The sequence below is a fragment of the Bombina bombina genome, chromosome 1 (genome assembly GCF_027579735.1).
Source record: "Bombina bombina isolate aBomBom1 chromosome 1, aBomBom1.pri, whole genome shotgun sequence".
NCBI lineage: Eukaryota > Metazoa > Chordata > Amphibia > Anura > Bombinatoridae > Bombina > Bombina bombina.
This window is the reverse complement of record NC_069499.1, coordinates 1,140,959,149-1,140,978,519: the sequence shown is the minus strand read 5'-3', so window position 1 is coordinate 1,140,978,519 and position 19,371 is coordinate 1,140,959,149. Positions and strand designations below refer to the sequence as shown.

Below are 19,371 nucleotides of genomic sequence, written 5' to 3'. Positions count from 1 at the left end.
TTCGCAACAGGCTCCGTGTGAGCATATGCATTTGGGTGACATTAAATTATTGTCCTGGAAGGTTCTTTTTCTATTGGCTATTGCGTCGGCACGCAGAGTTAAGGAAATAGCTGCCTTGCAATGTGAGCCTCCTTATCTGGTGTTCCACACTGATAAGGCTGTCCTAGGTACCCCCATGGGTTTTCTACCTAAGGTGGTGTTTGATCGTAACATCAATTAGGAGATTGTGGTTCCTTCCTTATGTCCTAATCCACGGGTGTCAAACACAAGGCCCGCGGGCCGAATCCGGCCCACCAGACCTTGTCATGTGTCCCGTGTAGCCGCCGCCTTATTATTATTATGCATAGCAGAGTACACCTGCAGAGTACTGACTTGCTGCCTAGCCTGCCTGTGTGCCTCCTCACTGACTGTCACTGCCGCCTCCTGTCCCACTCCTCTCCCTCCCACAGTGTGCTGGCCCGGCCGCCCGGCATAGATAGCCTAATACTGCCTATTGATCATTATGGGGGGGAGGTCCGAGTGAGTGCACGCCGCGCCACGCATGCGTATTGTGATTGTGTCAGTGGAGGACTGGTGACCAGGCGCAGCTCACTTGCCTCACGTGACGTCACTCACTCTGAATGAGAGCGGGAGAAAGCAGAGGGATACAGCCATGGCCGCCTGACGTGACGTCTCCAGACAGGCAGCAGGCTGCAGGTAGCTCAGTCACGAGTGGAGTCAGACAACTAGTCCAGGTCCACAGTGTCGACCGTCAGTACAGCCAGGTAGGAGAATCTTGAATGGCCAGGCTGGGGATGGGGGGGCCAGGGTGGGCACTGTCTGTCACTGCTGTCTGTCCACAGATTGATTGCTGGAATATCTTGAATGGCCAGGCTGGGGATGGGGGAGGGGGGGCACTGTGTCACTGTCTGTCCACATATTGATGGGGGTCTCTGAACTTAAGGGAAGGGTCTGGCACTGGCGCCATCTATAATTTATTACTGACTACTCTACTCACTGATTAATTTTATAATAAACCACAACCAGAGGCCCATAATAAGCAGAAGCCAGCAGTTGTTAGCCCTAATGCATTGCTAAGCCTTCCCTAGCTCTTTAAATATCAATACCACCAGCATGATATAATATATATATATAGTCCTATACAACCGGCCCTTTGAGGCCCTTTGAGGGTGACCAAACTGCTGATGTGGCCCCCGATGAATTTGAGTTTGACACCCCTGTCCTAATCCTTCTTCGAAGGAACGTTTACTTCATAATCTGGATGTGGTTCGTGCTTTGAAGTTTTATCTTCAAGCTACTAAGGATTTTAGGCAAACTTCTCCCTTGTTTGTTATCTACTCTGGGAAGCGTAAAGGGTATGAAGGCTTTTTTGACTTTCTTATCTTTTTGGTTGAGGAGTGTTAAACGTTTAGCTTACAAGTCAGCGGGACATTGACCTCCTCAGAGGATTACGGTTCATTCCACTAGAGTGGTGGCTTCCTCTTGGGCCTTTAAGAACGAGGGCGGCTACCTGGTCCTCCTTACATACTTTTTCAAAGTTCTACAAGTTTTACTTTTTGCTTTGGCCGTGGTGTCCTCTGATTAGGGTTCGCCTCTCTTTTACCCCTCCCGTTATCATTCAGTGTCCTCTAGAGCTTGGGTATAGTTTTCCCAACAGTAAGGAATGATGCCATGGACTCATATTAAGTAGGAAAACATAAATTATGCTTACCTGATAATTTTATTTCCTTCTGTATGAGGAGAGTCCACGGCCCCCGCCCGTATACTGCGATGGGCGGACAAAAATTAGTTTCTATCTTCCGGCACCATTTATACCCTAATATTTCTCCTACTGTTCCTTGTTCCCTTGGCAGAATGACTGGGATATGAGGGAAGTAGGAGGAGTGTTTAAGCCTTTGGCTGGGGTGTCTTTGGCTCTTCCTGGTGGCCAGGTTCAGTATTTCCCAACAGTAGGGAATAATGCCGTGGACTCTCCTCATACAGAAGAAAATTAAATTATCAGGTAAGCAGACTAATGGCAGAGATCGCCTCAGGAGGCTTAGCTGTCCCCAACCTTGATGCATACTGTGAGGCAGCCCAAGTTAAATATGTACTGGACTGGTTGACAGAGAAAGCACACTTCACATTGCCAGAACTTGAAAAACAGGTCACGGCTCCATGGTCCTTGCAGGCACTCCCACACATGGCACCGACACACACACTCAAGATAGTTAAAAATTACCCACTTATATCCCAACCCCTCTCTGCTTGGTGGAAACTATGCAAGAGATCACGTTTCAACCCTACATACACGAAATACCTCTCTTTGAGAGGTAACCCAGGATTCCCCGCAGGAATTGATTCCCCAGTGTTCGCCACATGGGAGACTAGGGGGTTGACCTCCGTGTCCCAATTGATAAATGGGCTAGACATGAAGGTTAGACCTTTTCAAGAACTACAAACCCAATTTGACCTGCCCCGCACACACCACTTTGCATATCTACAAGCGAGACACTACACCCAAGACTTACTAAGACATACAGAACTTACTGACCAAAACTCAGACGTAAATAGACTGCTACATATGACAATGCAAGGTAGCACATCTATCTCCCCAACTTACAGACTACACATGAAACCGACAAACGTAGCCACGATCACACACATCAGTGACACATGGACACGTACCCTAAACACTGAAATTACACCAGACGTGATACAACGCAGCATACAATATGCAAGAGGAGCAACTCTATCAGCGATTGCTAGAGAATCACACACCAGACTGTTACAAGCAGCATACATACCACCCAAAATCTTCAAAAAATGGAGACCAGAAGCAGAAGGTCACTGCAAAAAATGCAAAGCAGCAGATGCGGACTTGCCGCACTTGCTGTGGAACTGCCCTATGATACGGAAATTTTGGGGCATGATAACATACTGGATAAAATCCACGTTCCACATTGAAGTGATGGTCTCCCCCAGACTGGTAGTATTCCTAGAGATCCCAACCTCAACACCTAACTCCCTAAAAAAAGTGATTACGAACATTATCCTACAAGCCAGGAAACTCATATTCAAAAATTGGTTGAGTCCAAAGACACCCACACTACCACAACTTAAAGCAAGCATGCACAAACAGGTTACATACGAAGCAGCAGACACCCTGAGAGATGTACAGTTAAGAACTAGACCCTTCATGAAAAAATGGGAACCCTACATACACACTCTACAGATTACTGTGCAAACACAGCTTTTATCCCCCCTCAGAAACACTGAAGTCTTACTAGAACAACATCTGAGAGGCAAATGGGGTTTTTTATACGAAGAGAAACATAAGAGATAGGGTAGTGGACATCTGCCCACACATTATAAAGTCTGTCTTTCCGCCACCGCCCGGGGGAGAGAAAATGACCTAACGATAAAAAAAAAAAAAAAACTGCAAAGTTCTTAACGTGATTAGCGAAGAGATGAGATTAAGCTCGGCTCTGATTATTACTGTTTTGATTACCATTATCCTAATTTAGCTATTATTAAACGTTGTACTATTTGAAAGGGTTGGGTAAGGGAGGAGGGAGGTACGGGAGGAGAAAGAGAGAGGAAAAAGGAAAAGAGGGATCTACCATGGACTATTGCAGCAAAAAGACCAACCCCTAGGACACAGATTGAAACTCTCCTTCTGCTTTGAGAGAAAAGACTCTGGGCGTACCTGTAGAGAGACTGTATGTAAGAGCATCACTAGCAGCAAAGTAGACCCAGTATTATAATGTAAACATTCAATTGTAACATGTTTTTGATTTTCCATGTTCTGTGACCTATGGGAGTGATATCTCCACATGGTAACCCTTGTTTGATAAATAAAAGTTTAAAAAAAAAAAAAAAATTATCAGGTAAGCATAATTTATGTTTTTAAGCAACTTTCTAATTTACTCCTATTATCAATTTTTCTTCGTTCTCTTGCCATCTTTATTTAAAAAGCAGGAATGTAAAGCTTAAAGGGACAGTCAAAATTAAACTTCATGATTCAGATACAGCATGCAATTTTAAACAGCTTTCCAATTTACTTCCAGTAACAAAATGTGCAGTCTTTTTATATTTACACTTTTTGAGTCACCAACTCTTACTGAGCATGTGCAAGAATTCAAAGCATATACGTATATGCATTTGTGATTGGCTGATGACTGTCACATGATACAGGGGGAGTGGAAATAGACATAACTTTGCAATTTATTTAACAAAAATCTACTACTCATTTGAAGTTCAGACTAAGTGCTATTGCATTGTCTTCTTATCATGCATTTGTTGATTATGCAAATCTACAGTGTTGACTGGTTCTTTAAATGAACAGTCAAGTCCAAAAAAAACGTTTACTTTACTATTACTTTTAAAATTTCATCACCAATTTTTCTTTGTTCTCTTGGTATTCTTAGTTGAAAGCTAAACCAAGGAGGTTCATTTGCCAATTTCTTAGACCTTGAAAGCCGCCTCTAATCTAAATGCATTTTGATAGTTTTGCACCACTAGAAGGCGTTAGTTCATGTGTTTCATATAGATAACATTGAGCTCATGCACGTGAATTTACCGAGAAGTGAGCACTGATTGGCTAAAATGCAGGCTGTCAAAAGAACTGAAATAAGGGGGAAGTTTGCAGATGCTTAGATACAACGTGATCACAGAGGTAAAAAGTATATTATTATAACTGTGTTGGTTATGCAAAATTGGGGAATGGGTAATAAAGGGATTATCTATCTTTTTAAATAACACAAACTCTGGTGTTGACTGTCCCTTTAAGAGCCGGCCCATTTTTGGTAGAGAACCTGGGTTATGCTTGCTTATATATTTGCTAAATGTAGCCACCAATAATCAAACGCTATCCAGGGTGCTGAACCTAAAATGGGCTGGCTCCTAAGCATTAAATGCCTGTTTTTTAAATAAAGATAGCAAGAGAACGAAGAAAAATTGATAGCAGGAGTAAATTAGAAAGTTGCTTAAAATTGCATGTGCTATCTGAATCAATAAAGAAAAAAATTGGGTTTAGTATCCCTTTAAATTCAGGGCCTAAATTAGGCTATAATCCATAAAGTGATTGTAGAGTTTAAGGAATTAGTGCCTAGTATCTAAAAATACAAAGGCACTTTAATTTTTTTTAAATGCTTACCATTTTGTTACGGGAAACAGACCGCCAATCCTCTTCCTGCATCTCCTTCTGTATTTTGCAGATTGATGACGAATCCGGCTTCCTCCAATCGTTGCTTGCCCCCATTGAGGTCCAGCTTGTGGGGCACGCAACGATTGGAGTATCAGAATCTTTGCGTGATCTGGTTAAGGCCTCCCAGGTACTGTTCAAACCATCCTGATGGGTATATAAACTTGAGACATCCCAGGTGGCCAAAACAACCTTAGTAGGTAAATCAAGTAAATAATTTAATCTAAATAGAAAATCCCCAGTGTCTTTCAAATAAGACCTACCCTTCCTAACCAGCGGTGTTAAGCCCTTCTCTATAAACTGAGCTATTGGGCTAAACAAAGAATCTATAGAAGCCACAATGGGCATATCTGGAGGATCATAAAAGATTCTCATAGACCTTAGGCAAAAATTTTAAAATTAGGGAATCTTGGGTTTTCTGGCATAAGAAAATCAAATAACTTTTCAGTAATAACCTCTGATTCTAAAGCTATAGTTCCCTCACATATGCCATAAACTGGGGCAGAGGATCTGGGTCTAACTCCCTGTACACCTCAGTATCACTTAGCTGTCTAAGATTTCCTGCTTATAAGATGATGTTTGTTAGCTTAATGACACCACCATCTCAAAGATCTGTAACAAAGCATCTATTTGTTTGGCATGACATAGCAAACCCAACAAAGAAAAACTTTTTATAGACCACAATGTATTTACAAAAAAATAAATGTAAATCGTACCTAAGGAATGCATAGTTCATCCAATTCACTGTTACTGATTAAACAAATAAATACTCCTAAAGGCTATGATTACAACATAGATATCTAAAATAGTTTCAACTTGCATTGCATTTCCTTCTACATTTCATTGTGTTTATCTCACCATCATGAAACAGAGTGCAACCCTAAGTGAGCTTCAGAGCTCTGAATGTATATTTTTTCTTTTGCATGGATGATCTAATTATTTTGACGGATCTCACTGAGCAATCAGGGTTTAAGCAATATAGCCAACTGTCTGTGTGTGCCTTTTACATATGCACTTTATTGTTCTTATTCTCCTTTTTTTCAACAGCCTAAAGTGTCGGGCCACAATGTAGCCATCTATTTCTTTAAACTGAATACTATACATTTTGAACTAGAAAGAAATTTCATCTTATAATAGGAATTTCTTTCATATGATGGCGAGTGTCCACAAATCATCACATGTGGCAACTAATACCCAGGCAGTAAAGTCCCCAAGACCACTAGTATAGGACAGGACTAAGAAGTTAAGTCAGCGATTAGCTACTCCAAGGTGGAGGCAAAACATAACTGAGTGTGTCAGGGGAATGCTAGAGATGGTGTAAAGCAAAGCACAGCATATGTTGTGGGTATTTTGTCTCCTCCTGGTGAGCAGGAAAGATCTATTGTATTGCTCACATTTGAGCAATGATAGGTTATGTAAAATGTCATGACTTCCAACGGACACACTAACTTGTACAGCCTATTTGCAGGCTTCATAAGCCAACTTTTTGAGTTCTGTATAGAAACATACTCCCCTCTAGTGGATGATGAGTGTATATGTCTTCTACATAAAATGTAAGTCTTAGCTGTTCAGCCCATGATAGGTTGCACTGGCTAAACAACACATTTTCAAGGGACAATGCTCAAATGTTTTCTATCATGAATATGAAAAGGCAATGTTATTTATGTAAATAAGTTAAAAAAAGTTATCTTTACTCATTCATTATTTTAAACCATTGATCCACATTCAACCATTCATCTCTAACAACGTTTTGTATTGTCAATACATTTTTATTAAAAGTAAAAGCTATATCACTGTTTCAATGAGAGTTTGCATGTGGACCATATCTAGATATGTGAGATAAAACATCTCCAGCTCTATGAGCAGACAAATGGTTTAGCCAGAGCATATATAGAGATTAATTATATGTCCATGCATAGTAAAAATTCATGCTAAAATAGACGTTTTGTGATAATATAAGTGTACTGCAACAATGTGTCTATTTGAAACTGAAATTAATTTGTGCACACTTGAGTTTTCTAACTTTAATCAAACTATAGAAAAACAGTTAACAAATAATGAATAGAAACATAGTTAATCTGAGGATGCGTAAAATCACCATAGTTTTATTTTTAATTATGAAGACTGCAGGTGTACACACACACACATATATACTTTGTAAACAATGTGCATTTTATTTTCTTCACAGCTCAGTTCTCCCAGCTTTCACAGCTCAGTCCCCAGGAGAGGCTTCCCAGAGAGGCCACCCTACAGCAAAGACAGGCGTCACTTGAAGCATGGTTACAGAGGGAAGCCCAGACCCTTCAGCAGTACAGAGTGGTATGAGAGAGGCTTTGTAATGTGTTGTATACCTTTACTGTATCCAGCAGGGTATGGCTCATGTAAAAATATCACTTGGTTTGTTCTTTTTTATATTTTCAATTTCTCTTCCTAAATATTTTTCTTTGCTTTTATTTTAATGTAAACTTTTCATTTTTCTTTCTTCCTCTCTCTTTTATGTTACTCTTAATCTTATTATCTTGCTTCCCCTTCATATGCTATTTTCCACTTTCTCTTCAGGATTTATCAGAGAAACACCAGAAGACTCTCCAGCTCTTGCGCAAGCAACAGACAATCATCTTAGATGATGAGCTGATTCAGTGGAAGAGACGACAGCAGCTGGCAGGGAATGGGGGACCTCCCGAGGGCAGCCTGGATCTCCTTCAAACCTGGTATGCCAGTTGACTCAATAATACCGAATATATCATTATCATGATAAAACAATGTTCCTCACTCATGCACTGCTTATTTGGATTTTTAAGCATCTTGCTAAAGCTACCTGGCTTCATTTTGAAGCAGACCGGGCTTAGGATGTGATCCGTCATCTCTCCCATCTTGACATTTTAGTAACATTTATCAGAATGTGAGCTGTCATTTCATAATGAAACAAAAGTAAAGTCTATTAGTCCTAACAACTAGCTTATGTGCAGGCTAGATCTTTAAATTGCTTCTTCTTAAGCTGGATCTGTTTTTAAAACTCAGGAGATGGCTCTTCCAAATTAAATACTGTTTAAATACATATGCACTGTAAGCACTTATACATTGTGATCCTGAACCTACTATAATACTTGAATAATATCCTCCTTTTTCTCACAATAATCACCTTCCTCTTTTCACAATGTTGATATATTTTTAACCTACTATAAATTGTAGTTATTTTTGTAATGATGCTGGCACCACAAAATATGTTGTATTAGTTTAAAAGAGCATAGAAAGTTGGCTGAACATTTTGTTCTAGATTTTCTGAACTTCTTTATTCTATCTAGACAATCATATGCTTGTCACATTTAGACAATGCATTATGTTTTTATCACATTATGTAAGTTTGTCTTATGATTTGCTAACTTGTAACATACTGTACTTATTATTTTCTCTGCTGCCCATAAATGAACTGTCAGGAGAGGAGGAAACTGTAGTAGACATGACCCCTGAGAATAAGCATGGACATGTAACCCACAATTTTTCTTTCTTGATTCAGATAGAGAATACAATTTAAAACCACTTTCCAATTATTTTAATCAAGAAACAGTCCTCAACACTGACATAGCGACAATGCAATCACAGACACGAGGCAGAACATTAAAACATTGCTTGTTTCTTCACGTACCCCCAGTCCATTTAGCCCATAATGACTTGCACCAGGTGGTGGCCAACACACAAGCCAACTACTCCAGCCTTCCACTATGTTTCGGTTTCATGTCCCTTTAAAGAGACAGCAAATTGTAGCTGTATGCTGGTGTTGTAAAGTTACAGCATACTATTTTAACACACATTTCAATATAGAAGGTGCTAAGCACATGCACTTGATTGACTGGCAAAACAGTATTATCATTATCAGTTGTTTGTAGACTGGCAAACAAGTACATGGTGTGTTTGCACCATTCAGTGGCTTTAAAATCTCTAGGATTGTCACCAGGACTATGCAGAATGCAGAAGGTGTAGATCCCAGAATTACAAAAAAAAAGTGGCTAAAGCAGCCTTTTAACAACATTTTTGTTTTTAAGTTCCCACTCAGGGTGTCTCTCTTAGTTTCCCTGTAAAATGCAGAACTCTTATGATATATATTTATTTGACTAGCAGTCAGCTTTTCTTTGTCAGATAGAAAGTGCCAACCATAGACATACTGTACATTGTAAAAGGCTGATACATGTTTGAGTTTAGCAGTTTCTTGTACACGTGAGTATTGCCTGGCATTTCTGAGATGTGTTGCCCTTTTGAATGGGATAGTGTTGTTATGGCTTAGAATCATTATCTTTATATAGCACAAATGAGCTAATAGAGAGGACAGCATGCATCACAAGCTATCAGGTATGCTTCTCTCACTATTCCTTTTATAAAGCAGTCTATCTATGTTACTGTTGAGTTACATCCCATACCTGTAACCTAACCAAGCTGTCCAAACAAATTGTTCCAGAGGCAATTGTGTGAACCACTATAAAAGCAATCATACTCGATTGTGATGTTCAATACATATTTTTTGTTTTCAAATTTTTTTCTTTAGGCTGCTAACTAAAATCCAAATATCCTGAGAATGTAGAATACCTCTTACCCGTGGAGAATTAAATATGATGTCTTGTAAGGTAGTTTTTTTAACTAGATTTTAGCAATTTCTCTAAAATGCAGTATTTCCTGTTTAACATTGTAGAAACTACTACATGAAAAGATGGCAATATGAAATAATTTAATTTTCTTTTAGAAGTCTGCGGTAATCAGTATCATAAAGGGATAGGAAAATCCCTTGTTGTTATCCTTTGTTAAAAAAAGAATATGTACATATACTACACTACTGAATGCTAGCTGGTTATTACTGCCTGCACAAATTTGCCTCTTGTGATTTGCTCACTAAATGTGCTCAGCTAGCTCTCAGTAGTGCATCACTGCTACTTCAGCAAATTTGATAGAAGTAAATTGGAAAGTTGTTTAAAATTGCATGTTCTATCTTTACCACAAAATAGATTTTATTTGGTTTCATGAAAATCTGATCATTGTAAAAATACTTTCTAACTATTAGTATATCACCTCTTATTCAAACCCTACAGGAATCATATCCACTGTGTCCTTTAAGCACTTATTTTGCTCTCATTGCATTATGATCTTAAGTGCAAATCACTGTTAAACATTCAGATAGTTTTATCAGCTTATACTGACACACACAAAAAATCACTATGCATTCCAACCATATTTATTTAAAGGGACAGTAAAGTCAAAATGAAATTACTTTCATCATCAAATTTGCTTTGCTGTCTTGATATTCCTTTTTGAAAGCTAAACCTAAGTAGGCTCATATGCTGTTTTGTAGTCCCTTGAAGGTCGCCTCTTATGTCAGTGCATTTTATTTTAGCTTTTCACAGCTAGATAGTGCTAATTCATGTGTGTCATATACATAACATTGTGTTCACTCCTATGGAGTTATGCATGTGTCAGCACTAATTGGTAGAATGCAAGGTTGTAAAAAAAAAAAAAAAAAAAGCAGAGTTACGGGGCAGTCTGCAGAGGCAATCCCATAATTAAAAAGTGTTTTAGTATAACAGTGTTGGTTATGCAAAACTGGGGAATGGGTAATAAAGGGATTATCTTTTTAAACAATACAAATCTTTAAGTAGACTGTCCCTTTAAGTTATTTTGGCGAAAGCTATTTTTTGAGAAATCTAGAGCAGGTTTTTCCTTTTTTTCTCAAGGTTGATCTCTCTCCTTCTATATTAGCCAATTAGAAAGAAAACAAATAAGATATTAGATTCCATAGCTGTAAATCCATTAATTGCATACTATGTGAAAAATGTAGAAATTTGTACTGGCAACTTTTGGCCATGGTGACATTTATAATCCAGACACAAATAAACTCACAATCTTGCTCACACACATGCGCACACACACAGATGAATAAATTCACATTCTTACACACGCAGGAACAAATTCACACTCTTGCTCATTACACATACACAAGCATTAACAAATTCACACTGTTGCTCATACAGACACACAGGAAGAAAATCACACGTTTTACACACACTATGAACAGACTTACACTCTTGCTCACTCAAATGTACACAGAGGAAGAAAATTACACTTGCACACACACACGCACACACACAGGAACAAACACACACTCTTGCACACACATGCCCACACACACACACACAGGAACAATCACACACTCTTGCACACACATGCCCACACACACACACACAGGAACAATCACACACTCTTGCACACACATGCCCACACACACACAGGAACAATCACACACTCTTGCACACACATGCCCACACAGAGGAACAAATTCAAACTCTTGCTCATACATACACACACAGAAACAAACTTACACACTTGCTCACAGTGAGACACACACAGGATCAACCTCACATGCTCACAGTCGACAGACACACGCATATACATACAAACCCACTTTAGAAAATAGAGAAACACTCACTTGCTACTGGCTATGCTTATCTCTACTATTACCTCCTAGAGCACAGCTCCACATGCTGAACTTTCTAAACATCAGCTGGCCCCCACACTCATTCTGCACCTAAGCACCAGCTGGCCCCACAACCATTCTGCACCTGAGCACCTGCTGGCTCCTACACCCATTCTGCACTTCCCCTACCTCAGCAGCATATAGCAGCACAAGCTTGGAGGGAAGAAGGTTAGCCTAGCACCTGAGGATTTGCGCAGACAGCCACTCCCATTTTTGTGAGTCACTAACTGCACAGGAACTTCAACAGACTAGCAAACTGAGGGAATAAGCAGTTGTGTGAGGACAGAAACTGGTACACCTGCAATGTCAGGTAAAAACATTTAAATGGTTTGCCTGTCACTGTTATGCACCATCACCAGCCCTAATTACATAATCTGGGGGCAATTGCCACCCTGCCCAAGTTTGCCCCTGCTCTAATGTGTTAATTTTTTTCAAATAGGTGATGAGTCCACAATCCATTACTTCTGGGAATTGCCTTTCTTGCCACTAGGAGGAGGCAGAGATTCCCAAAATGCAGAGCTTTATATAAACCCTTCCACCTTTATAGTAATTATTAGTGATTGTTTCATCAGCACATACTGAATACTTTTATGGGCTCAGGGGGACCTTCTTTTATTTTTTATGTGTGTGTTACTTTTTTTGCTCAGTTTTTAGCGGAGTGTGTATGTGTGCGCGTGCATGTGATCAAAGTGTGCCTTGGTGCCTTCTTTCATGTAATTGGCAAGAGTCCATGAGCTAGTGACGTATGGGATATACAATCCTACCAGGAGGGGCAAAGTTTCCCAAACCTCAAAATGCCTATAAATACACCCCTCACCACACCCACAATTCAGTTTTACAAACTTTGCCTCCTATGGAAGTGGTGAAGTAAGTTTGTGCTTAGATTCTACGTTGATATGCGCTTCTCAGCATTTTGAAGCCCGATTCCTCTCTGAGTACAGTGAATGTCAGAGGGATGTGAACGGAGTATCACCTATTGAATGCAATTATTTTTCTCACAGAGATCTATTTTATAGGTTCTCTGTTATCGGTCGTAGAGATTCATCTCCTACCTCCCTTATTCAGATCGACGATATACTCTCATATTCCATTACCTCTACTGATAACTGTTTCAGTACTGGTTTGGCTATCTGCTATATATGGATGGGTGTCTTTTGGTAAGTATGTTTTCATTACTTAAGACACTCTCAGCTATGGTTTGGCACTTTATGTATTTATATAAAGTTCTAAATATATGTATTGTACTTATATTTGCCATGAGTAAGGTGTATGTATATTTCCTTTTGCAGACTGTCAGTTTCATATTTGGGAAAAGCATTTTTTAGGGGGAAAAAAAATTCTTACCTGGGGTATAGTTATTTCTCGGGCAAAATTAGGCTCGCTAGGGCGCAAAATGCCAAAGTATATTACGTCATTTTTGGCGCAAAGTTATGTTCGATGATGCAAAATTTGTCTTTTCTGGGGTCTTAGTTGACGCAGAGTTCCTTTCACAAGGTTGCGTCTTCAATGATGCGAGTGTGTCATTTCCAGATGTTGTTAGCACCCCATTCCTATATGCCTCTTGACTTTTTTTCTATCAGAGGGCTATGCTGTTTGCATTTTATTCCCATTCCTGAAACTGACATATAAGGAAATTGATCATTTTGCTTTATATGTTGTTTTTTCTCTTACATTTGCAAGATGTCTCAATCTGATCCTGTCTCAGAAACCATTGTTGGAACCCTGCTGCCTGATAACAGTTCTACCAAAGCTAAGTGCATTTGTTGTAAATGTGTGGAGATTATATCTCCAGCTGTGGTATGTAATAGTTCTCATGATAAGCTTTTACATGCAGAGAATGTGTCCATCAGTAATAGTACATTGCCTGTTGTTCCTTCAATATCTAATGTACAAGATATACCTGTGAATTTAAAAGATGTTATTGCTGATGCAATTCAGAAGGCTTTGTCTGCCATCCCGCCTTCTAATAAATGTAAAAGGTCTTTTAAAACTTCTCATAAAGTTGATGAAATTTCAAATGACCTACAACATACTAAATTATCCTCCTCTGACGAGGATCTATCTGATTCAGAAGATCCTTCCTCAGATATTGACACTGACAAATCTACTTATTTGTTTAAAATGGAGTATATTTGTTCTTTGTTAAAAGTGTTGATTACATTGGATATTGAGGAAACTAGTCCTCTTGATGTTAAAACTAGTAAACGTTAAAATTCTGTTTGTAGTCCCTTGAAGGTCGCCTCTTATGTCAGTGCATTTTTTTTTAGCTTTTCACAGCTAGATAGTGCTAATTCATGTGTGCCATAGTTAAGGGGCAGTCTGCAGAGGCAATCCCATAATTAAAAAGTGTATTAATATAACAGTGTTGGTTATGCAAAACTCTATCTATGTCTTTAGCCATTTTAGCTAGGAGAGCTTTGTGGCTTAAATCTTGGAATGCTGAAATGGTATCTAAGTCTAGATTACTATCTCTTTCTTTGCAAGGTAATAAGTTATTTGGTTCTCAGTTGGATTCAATTATTTCAACTGTCACTGGGGGGAAGGGAGTTTTTTTGCCTCAGGATTAAAGACCTAAGGATAAATATAAAGCTTCTAACCGTTTTCGTTCCTTTCGACAAAATAAGGAACAGAAACCTAATCCTTCCCCCAAAGAATCTGGTTCCATTTGGAAACCTTCAAGTTGGAGTAAATCCAAACATTTTAAGAAATCAAAGCCAGCACCCAAGTCTGTATGAAGGTACGGCCCTCATTCCAGCTCAGCTGGTAGGGGGCAGATTAAGATTCTTCCAAAAAATTTGGGCAGATTCTGTCCAAAATCAATGGATTCAGAGTATTATCTCTCAAAAGGTACCAAATATGATTCAAAGTAAGACCTCCTGTGAGAAGATTTTTTCTCTCATGCATTCCAGCAAATCCAGTAAATGCTCAAACTTTCCTAAAGTGTGTTTCAGACCTGGAGCTTTCAGGGGTAATCATACCAGTTCCGTTTCAGGAACAGGGTCTTAGGTCTTATTCAAATCTATTCATTGTCCCAAAGAAAGAAAATTCATTCAGGCCAGTTCTGGATTTAAAAATTTTGAATCGTTATGTAAGAGTACCAACTTTCAAAATGGTGACTATAAGGACTATTCTGCCTTTTGTTCAGCAAGGGCATTATATGTCCACAATAGACTTACAAGATGCATATCTTCATATTCCGATTCATCCAGATCATTATCAGTTTCTGAGATTCTCTTTTCTAGACAAGCATTACCAATTTGTCGCTCTTCCATTTGGCCTAGCGACAGCTCCAAGAATGTTTTCAAAGGTTCTCTGTGCCCTACTCTCTGTAATCAGAGAACGGGGTATTGCGGTGTTTCCTTATTTGGACGATATCTTGTTACTAGCTCAGTCTTTACATTCTGCAGAATCTCAGAAATCAACTAGTGTTGTCAAAGACATGGTTGGAGGATCAATTTACCAAAAAGTTCTTTGATTCCTCAGACAAGGGTCACCTTTTTAGGTTTCCAGATAGATTCAGTGTCCACGACTCTGTCTCTAACAGACAAGAGAATATTAAAATTGGTTTCAGCTTGAACCAGTGGTGCAGGGATTATACAAAGATATCACAATTAATATCCTTAAAATCCTAATGTTCAACTATCTCTGACTTAGTGGTTAGATCACCATCGTATAGTTCTAGGGGCCTCTTTTGTTCGTCCAACCTGGACTGTAGTCACAACAGATGCAAGTCTTTCAGGTTGGGGAGCTGTCTGGGGATCTCTGACAGCACAAAGGGGTTTGGAAATCTCAAGAGGCGAGATTACCAATCGATATTTTGGAACTCTGTGCGATTTTCAGGGCTCTTCAGGTTTGGCCTCTGTTGAAGAGAGAACCGTTCATTTGTTTTCAGACAGACAATATCACAACTGTGGCATATGTCAGTCATCAGGGTGGGACTCACAAGAAGCATCTCGGATACTTGCTTGGGCGGAATTCAGTGCCTGTCTAATTTCTGCGGTTCATATCCCAGGTATAGACCATTGGGAAGCGGATTATCTCAGCCGTCAGACTTTACATCATGGGAAGTGGTCCCTCCATCCGGATGCGTTTTCTCAGATGTGTGGTCTTCCAGAAATAGATCTGATGGCTTCTCATCTAAACAAGAAACTTCGCAGATACCTGTCCAGGTCCAGGGATTCTCAGACGGAAGCAGTGGATGCGTTGACAGTTTCCCACCTCTAATTCTTCTTCCATGAGTGATCTCCAAAATCATCATGGAACAATTGTTTGTGTTTCTGGTAGCTCCAGCATGGCCTCACAGGTTTTGGTATGCGGATCTTGTTCGAATGTCCAGTTGCCAACCTTGGCCACTTCCTTTAAGGCTAGACCTTCTGTCTCAAGGTCCGTTTTTCCATCAGGATCTCAAATCATTAAATTTGAAGGTATGGAAATTGAATGCCTAGTGCTTAGTCATAGAGGTTTCTCTGACCCAGTGATTAATACTATGTTACAGACTTGTAAATCAGTTTCTAGGAAGATTTATTATCGAGTTTGGAAGACTTATATTTCATGGTGTTCTTCTCATAAATTCTCTTGGCATTCTTTTAGAATTCCTAGAATTTTACAGTTTCTTCAGGATGGTTTGGATAAGGGTTTGTCTGCAAGTTCCTTGAACGGAAAAATCTCTGCTCTTTCTGTTTTATTTCACAGAAGGATTGCTAAGCTTCCTGATATTCATTGTTTTGTACAGGCTTTGGTCCGTATCAACCCTGTCATTAAATCAATCTCTTCTCCTTGGAGTCTTAATTTAGTTTTGAAGGCTTTACAGGCTCCTTGGTTTAAGCCTATGCATTCTTTGGACATTAAACTACTTTCTTGGAAACTGTTGTCCCTTTTGGCCATCTCTTCTGCTAGAAGAGTTTCTGAATTATCTGCTCTTTCTTTTGAATCTCTTTTTCTGATTTTTCATCAGGATAAGGCGGTTTTGCAGACTTCTTTTTTTTTTTTTTTTTTTTTTGAATAACCATTTAATATTCTATAATGCAAGACAGCACATTTTTCCATTTGAAAAATAAACCCCAAAATAATGATAAATTCTCTATTGTTTTAACTAATATTCTGCATGGGTGATAGGATTGATCACTCCCTTTATATTCCCAGAAAAAAAATCTTCTACCTGGGTTTTTATCTAGGACATTTGGACAGGTAAACAAAATTATAACTTTGAACAACAACCATCATGGACTCCCATTATCCCATGAGAAAAACAACTGGTCTAAAATGTTAGATTCAGAAATTCAAAAATAATTATGAATTACATATTATATAATCACCAACTTCAAGTAGGATAACATGATATATAATGACCATCTGTATGTGAGCTTCCATGGATATATAAGTGTCTCCTAGGGATGTGTATTTGGGTGTATCATTATAAAACGAATGCCAAATATGGCTGCCGCCAGCAGCATTCAGCTTGTGAAAGTGCAACTACAAAGATCTGTGCAAATCCAGACTTTCACAAGAAGAAATCCAGCTCTGAAAAAAGAGCTAAACACCCGAATGCAAATCCCTAGCATCTCCCTTTATAAGACGGTAAGTTATATCACTGGTCACAATATATGGAACTAAAGACAATTCACTTGACCAAAATAAAAAAGGGGATGATAAAATCTAATTAGTAGCCATTGAGTCTGGTTTTGAGCTAAGCACAGAGACTTCTGAACTCTGGTAACTTAACCGTTTTCAGTGTCTTCATCTCGGTGACTACAGTGGTGTTTTGCCCCTTCATCTGTTTTCTCACTCTCTCTCTCTCTAATTCTAACTCCATCCTCATTTGTTCCTTAACTTGCCTCTTGTATTCATCATCTCTACCTAGCCTCTGTCTTTTTCGTAGGCCTCTGTCAGCCTCGTTAATACACACAGTCAGAAAGTTCATGATTTCAGCGTCGGTTTCGGGGGTTCGCTCAGGTTTCTCTGTGCTGAAATTCTTAAGGGAACAAACATGGCTCACTCCAAGCAATGAAAACGTATTGCTGATCTTGTCCAAACTTTCCCCTGCCTCCATGATCAGAACAATAGGAAAAATACTTGTGACATCAAAGGCCCTTGATATAAACTTCCTCATATTGTTGGAATGTTCTTCAGACATATTAGTCGTTCCTCTGTACACAATCACAGGAACAATGAAATCAGTAGGAGATGTATTATATTTGGCAAGTATCAGATCCAACTTCTCTTCCATGCTTCTGTTCCATTTCACTCCCTCTTCCAAGAACCGCAAAGAAGTGGCTCTACAGGGCAGAGAAATGGATCCATCTGCTGACAGGGGTTAACATGTATCTTTGCAACCTGCCCTGTTCAATCGCATGTTTCCTCCTTTCACTCTGACTGAATCCCAACCCTGCAGGGCAGCAGAGAAGGACACAGCAAGCATATAACGAAGCAATGCAGCCCCTACCGACTTCTTTTAAATTCTTACCTAAGATTGTGAATTCTAACAACATTAATAGAGAAATTGTTGTCCCTTCTTTGTATCCTAATCCTAAGAATTCTTTGGAGAAATCCTTACATTCTTTGGATGTGGTAAGAGCTTTGAAATATTATGTTGAAGCTACTAAAGATTTCAGGAAGATTTCTAGTCTATTTGTTATTTTTTCTGGTTCCAGGAAAGGTCAGAAGCAGTCCAAGAATTCCACCCCTACTTCTAAGTCAGCATGAAGGTGCGGCCCTCAGTCCATCTGGTAGGGGGCAGGTTTTTTTAGGATGCATGGTTTCACACAGTTCTAGACCCTTGGGCTGTAAAATTTGTAAAAGAAGCAATGATCTGAGCACTCGGGGGATTTGAGAAGGTGCGGCGGATGGGCTGATCGGGCATGTAAAATGGTATTGCCCGCAGTAGGTTTTCTATACGTGCTTGATATAATTGAATCATCAACTGCCACTCCTTCCAATGTCAAGTCCAAAACATTTTTTCTTGTGCTGTGGGTGTTCTTTCGGGGGCGGCGTCCAATGATACTTATCATAGGTCAGTGATTGGTCAGTCGCCCCTTTAAGTATACCACAGACACCTCTAGCACCTATTCCTATGACTAAGCGCCACTAGGGGGCGCGAAACGCGTCAGGATTGCTGTCCTTGCTCACCTGCATTGAGATGCAGTTTTTACTCTTACTTCAATAAAGATTTACTAAGGATTTTACTTGCCCCCGAGTGCTCAGATCATTGCTTCTTTTGGATTTTTACTTTGGCGGTTCTTGTTCCCACCGCACTTCTGTAGCACCGCACTATTGGTAATTGCAAACAACCCTCTGCTTGCAATTGTCTTCTATACTGCCTTCACAGCCTGTGCTGCACCCGGCATCGAGCGGTCTCTCTGTCTTCCTGTCGCGGCAACCGCTGATGACGTCACACGCTGTAAAATTTGTCTCTCAAGGGTATCTAATTTTTTTCTTTCAAGGGTTCCAAGGAACATAATGATAGCTCAGGCTTTTCTTCAATCTGGTTCATGTCTAGAATCTATAGAGGGTATAGTCCCAGTTTCTCCTTTAGAGCAGGGGAACAGGTTTTACTCAAATCTAGTCATAGTTCCAAAAAAAGAGGGAACTTTTTAACAAATTTGTCAGGATTCCAACTTTCAAGATGGAAACCATCAGGACTATCCTTACTTTTATTCAGCAAGGTCACTAT

At 39.5% G+C, this 19,371-nt stretch overlaps 1 protein-coding gene across 3 annotated transcripts in view; it reads left to right on the top strand.

Annotated features, from left to right (window-relative positions):
• The window catches only part of LOC128645807 (signal transducer and activator of transcription 5B), a 981,630-nt gene that overhangs the window by 697,039 nt on the left and 265,220 nt on the right, over positions 1 to 19,371 (top strand). For all 3 annotated transcript variants that reach the window (XM_053699073.1, XM_053699081.1, XM_053699087.1), the window contains 2 exons: positions 7,374 to 7,504; positions 7,745 to 7,896. In XM_053699073.1, the coding sequence (XP_053555048.1) occupies positions 7,374 to 7,504; positions 7,745 to 7,896 (283 nt within the window). The remainder of the gene's footprint in view (positions 1 to 7,373; positions 7,505 to 7,744; positions 7,897 to 19,371) is intronic.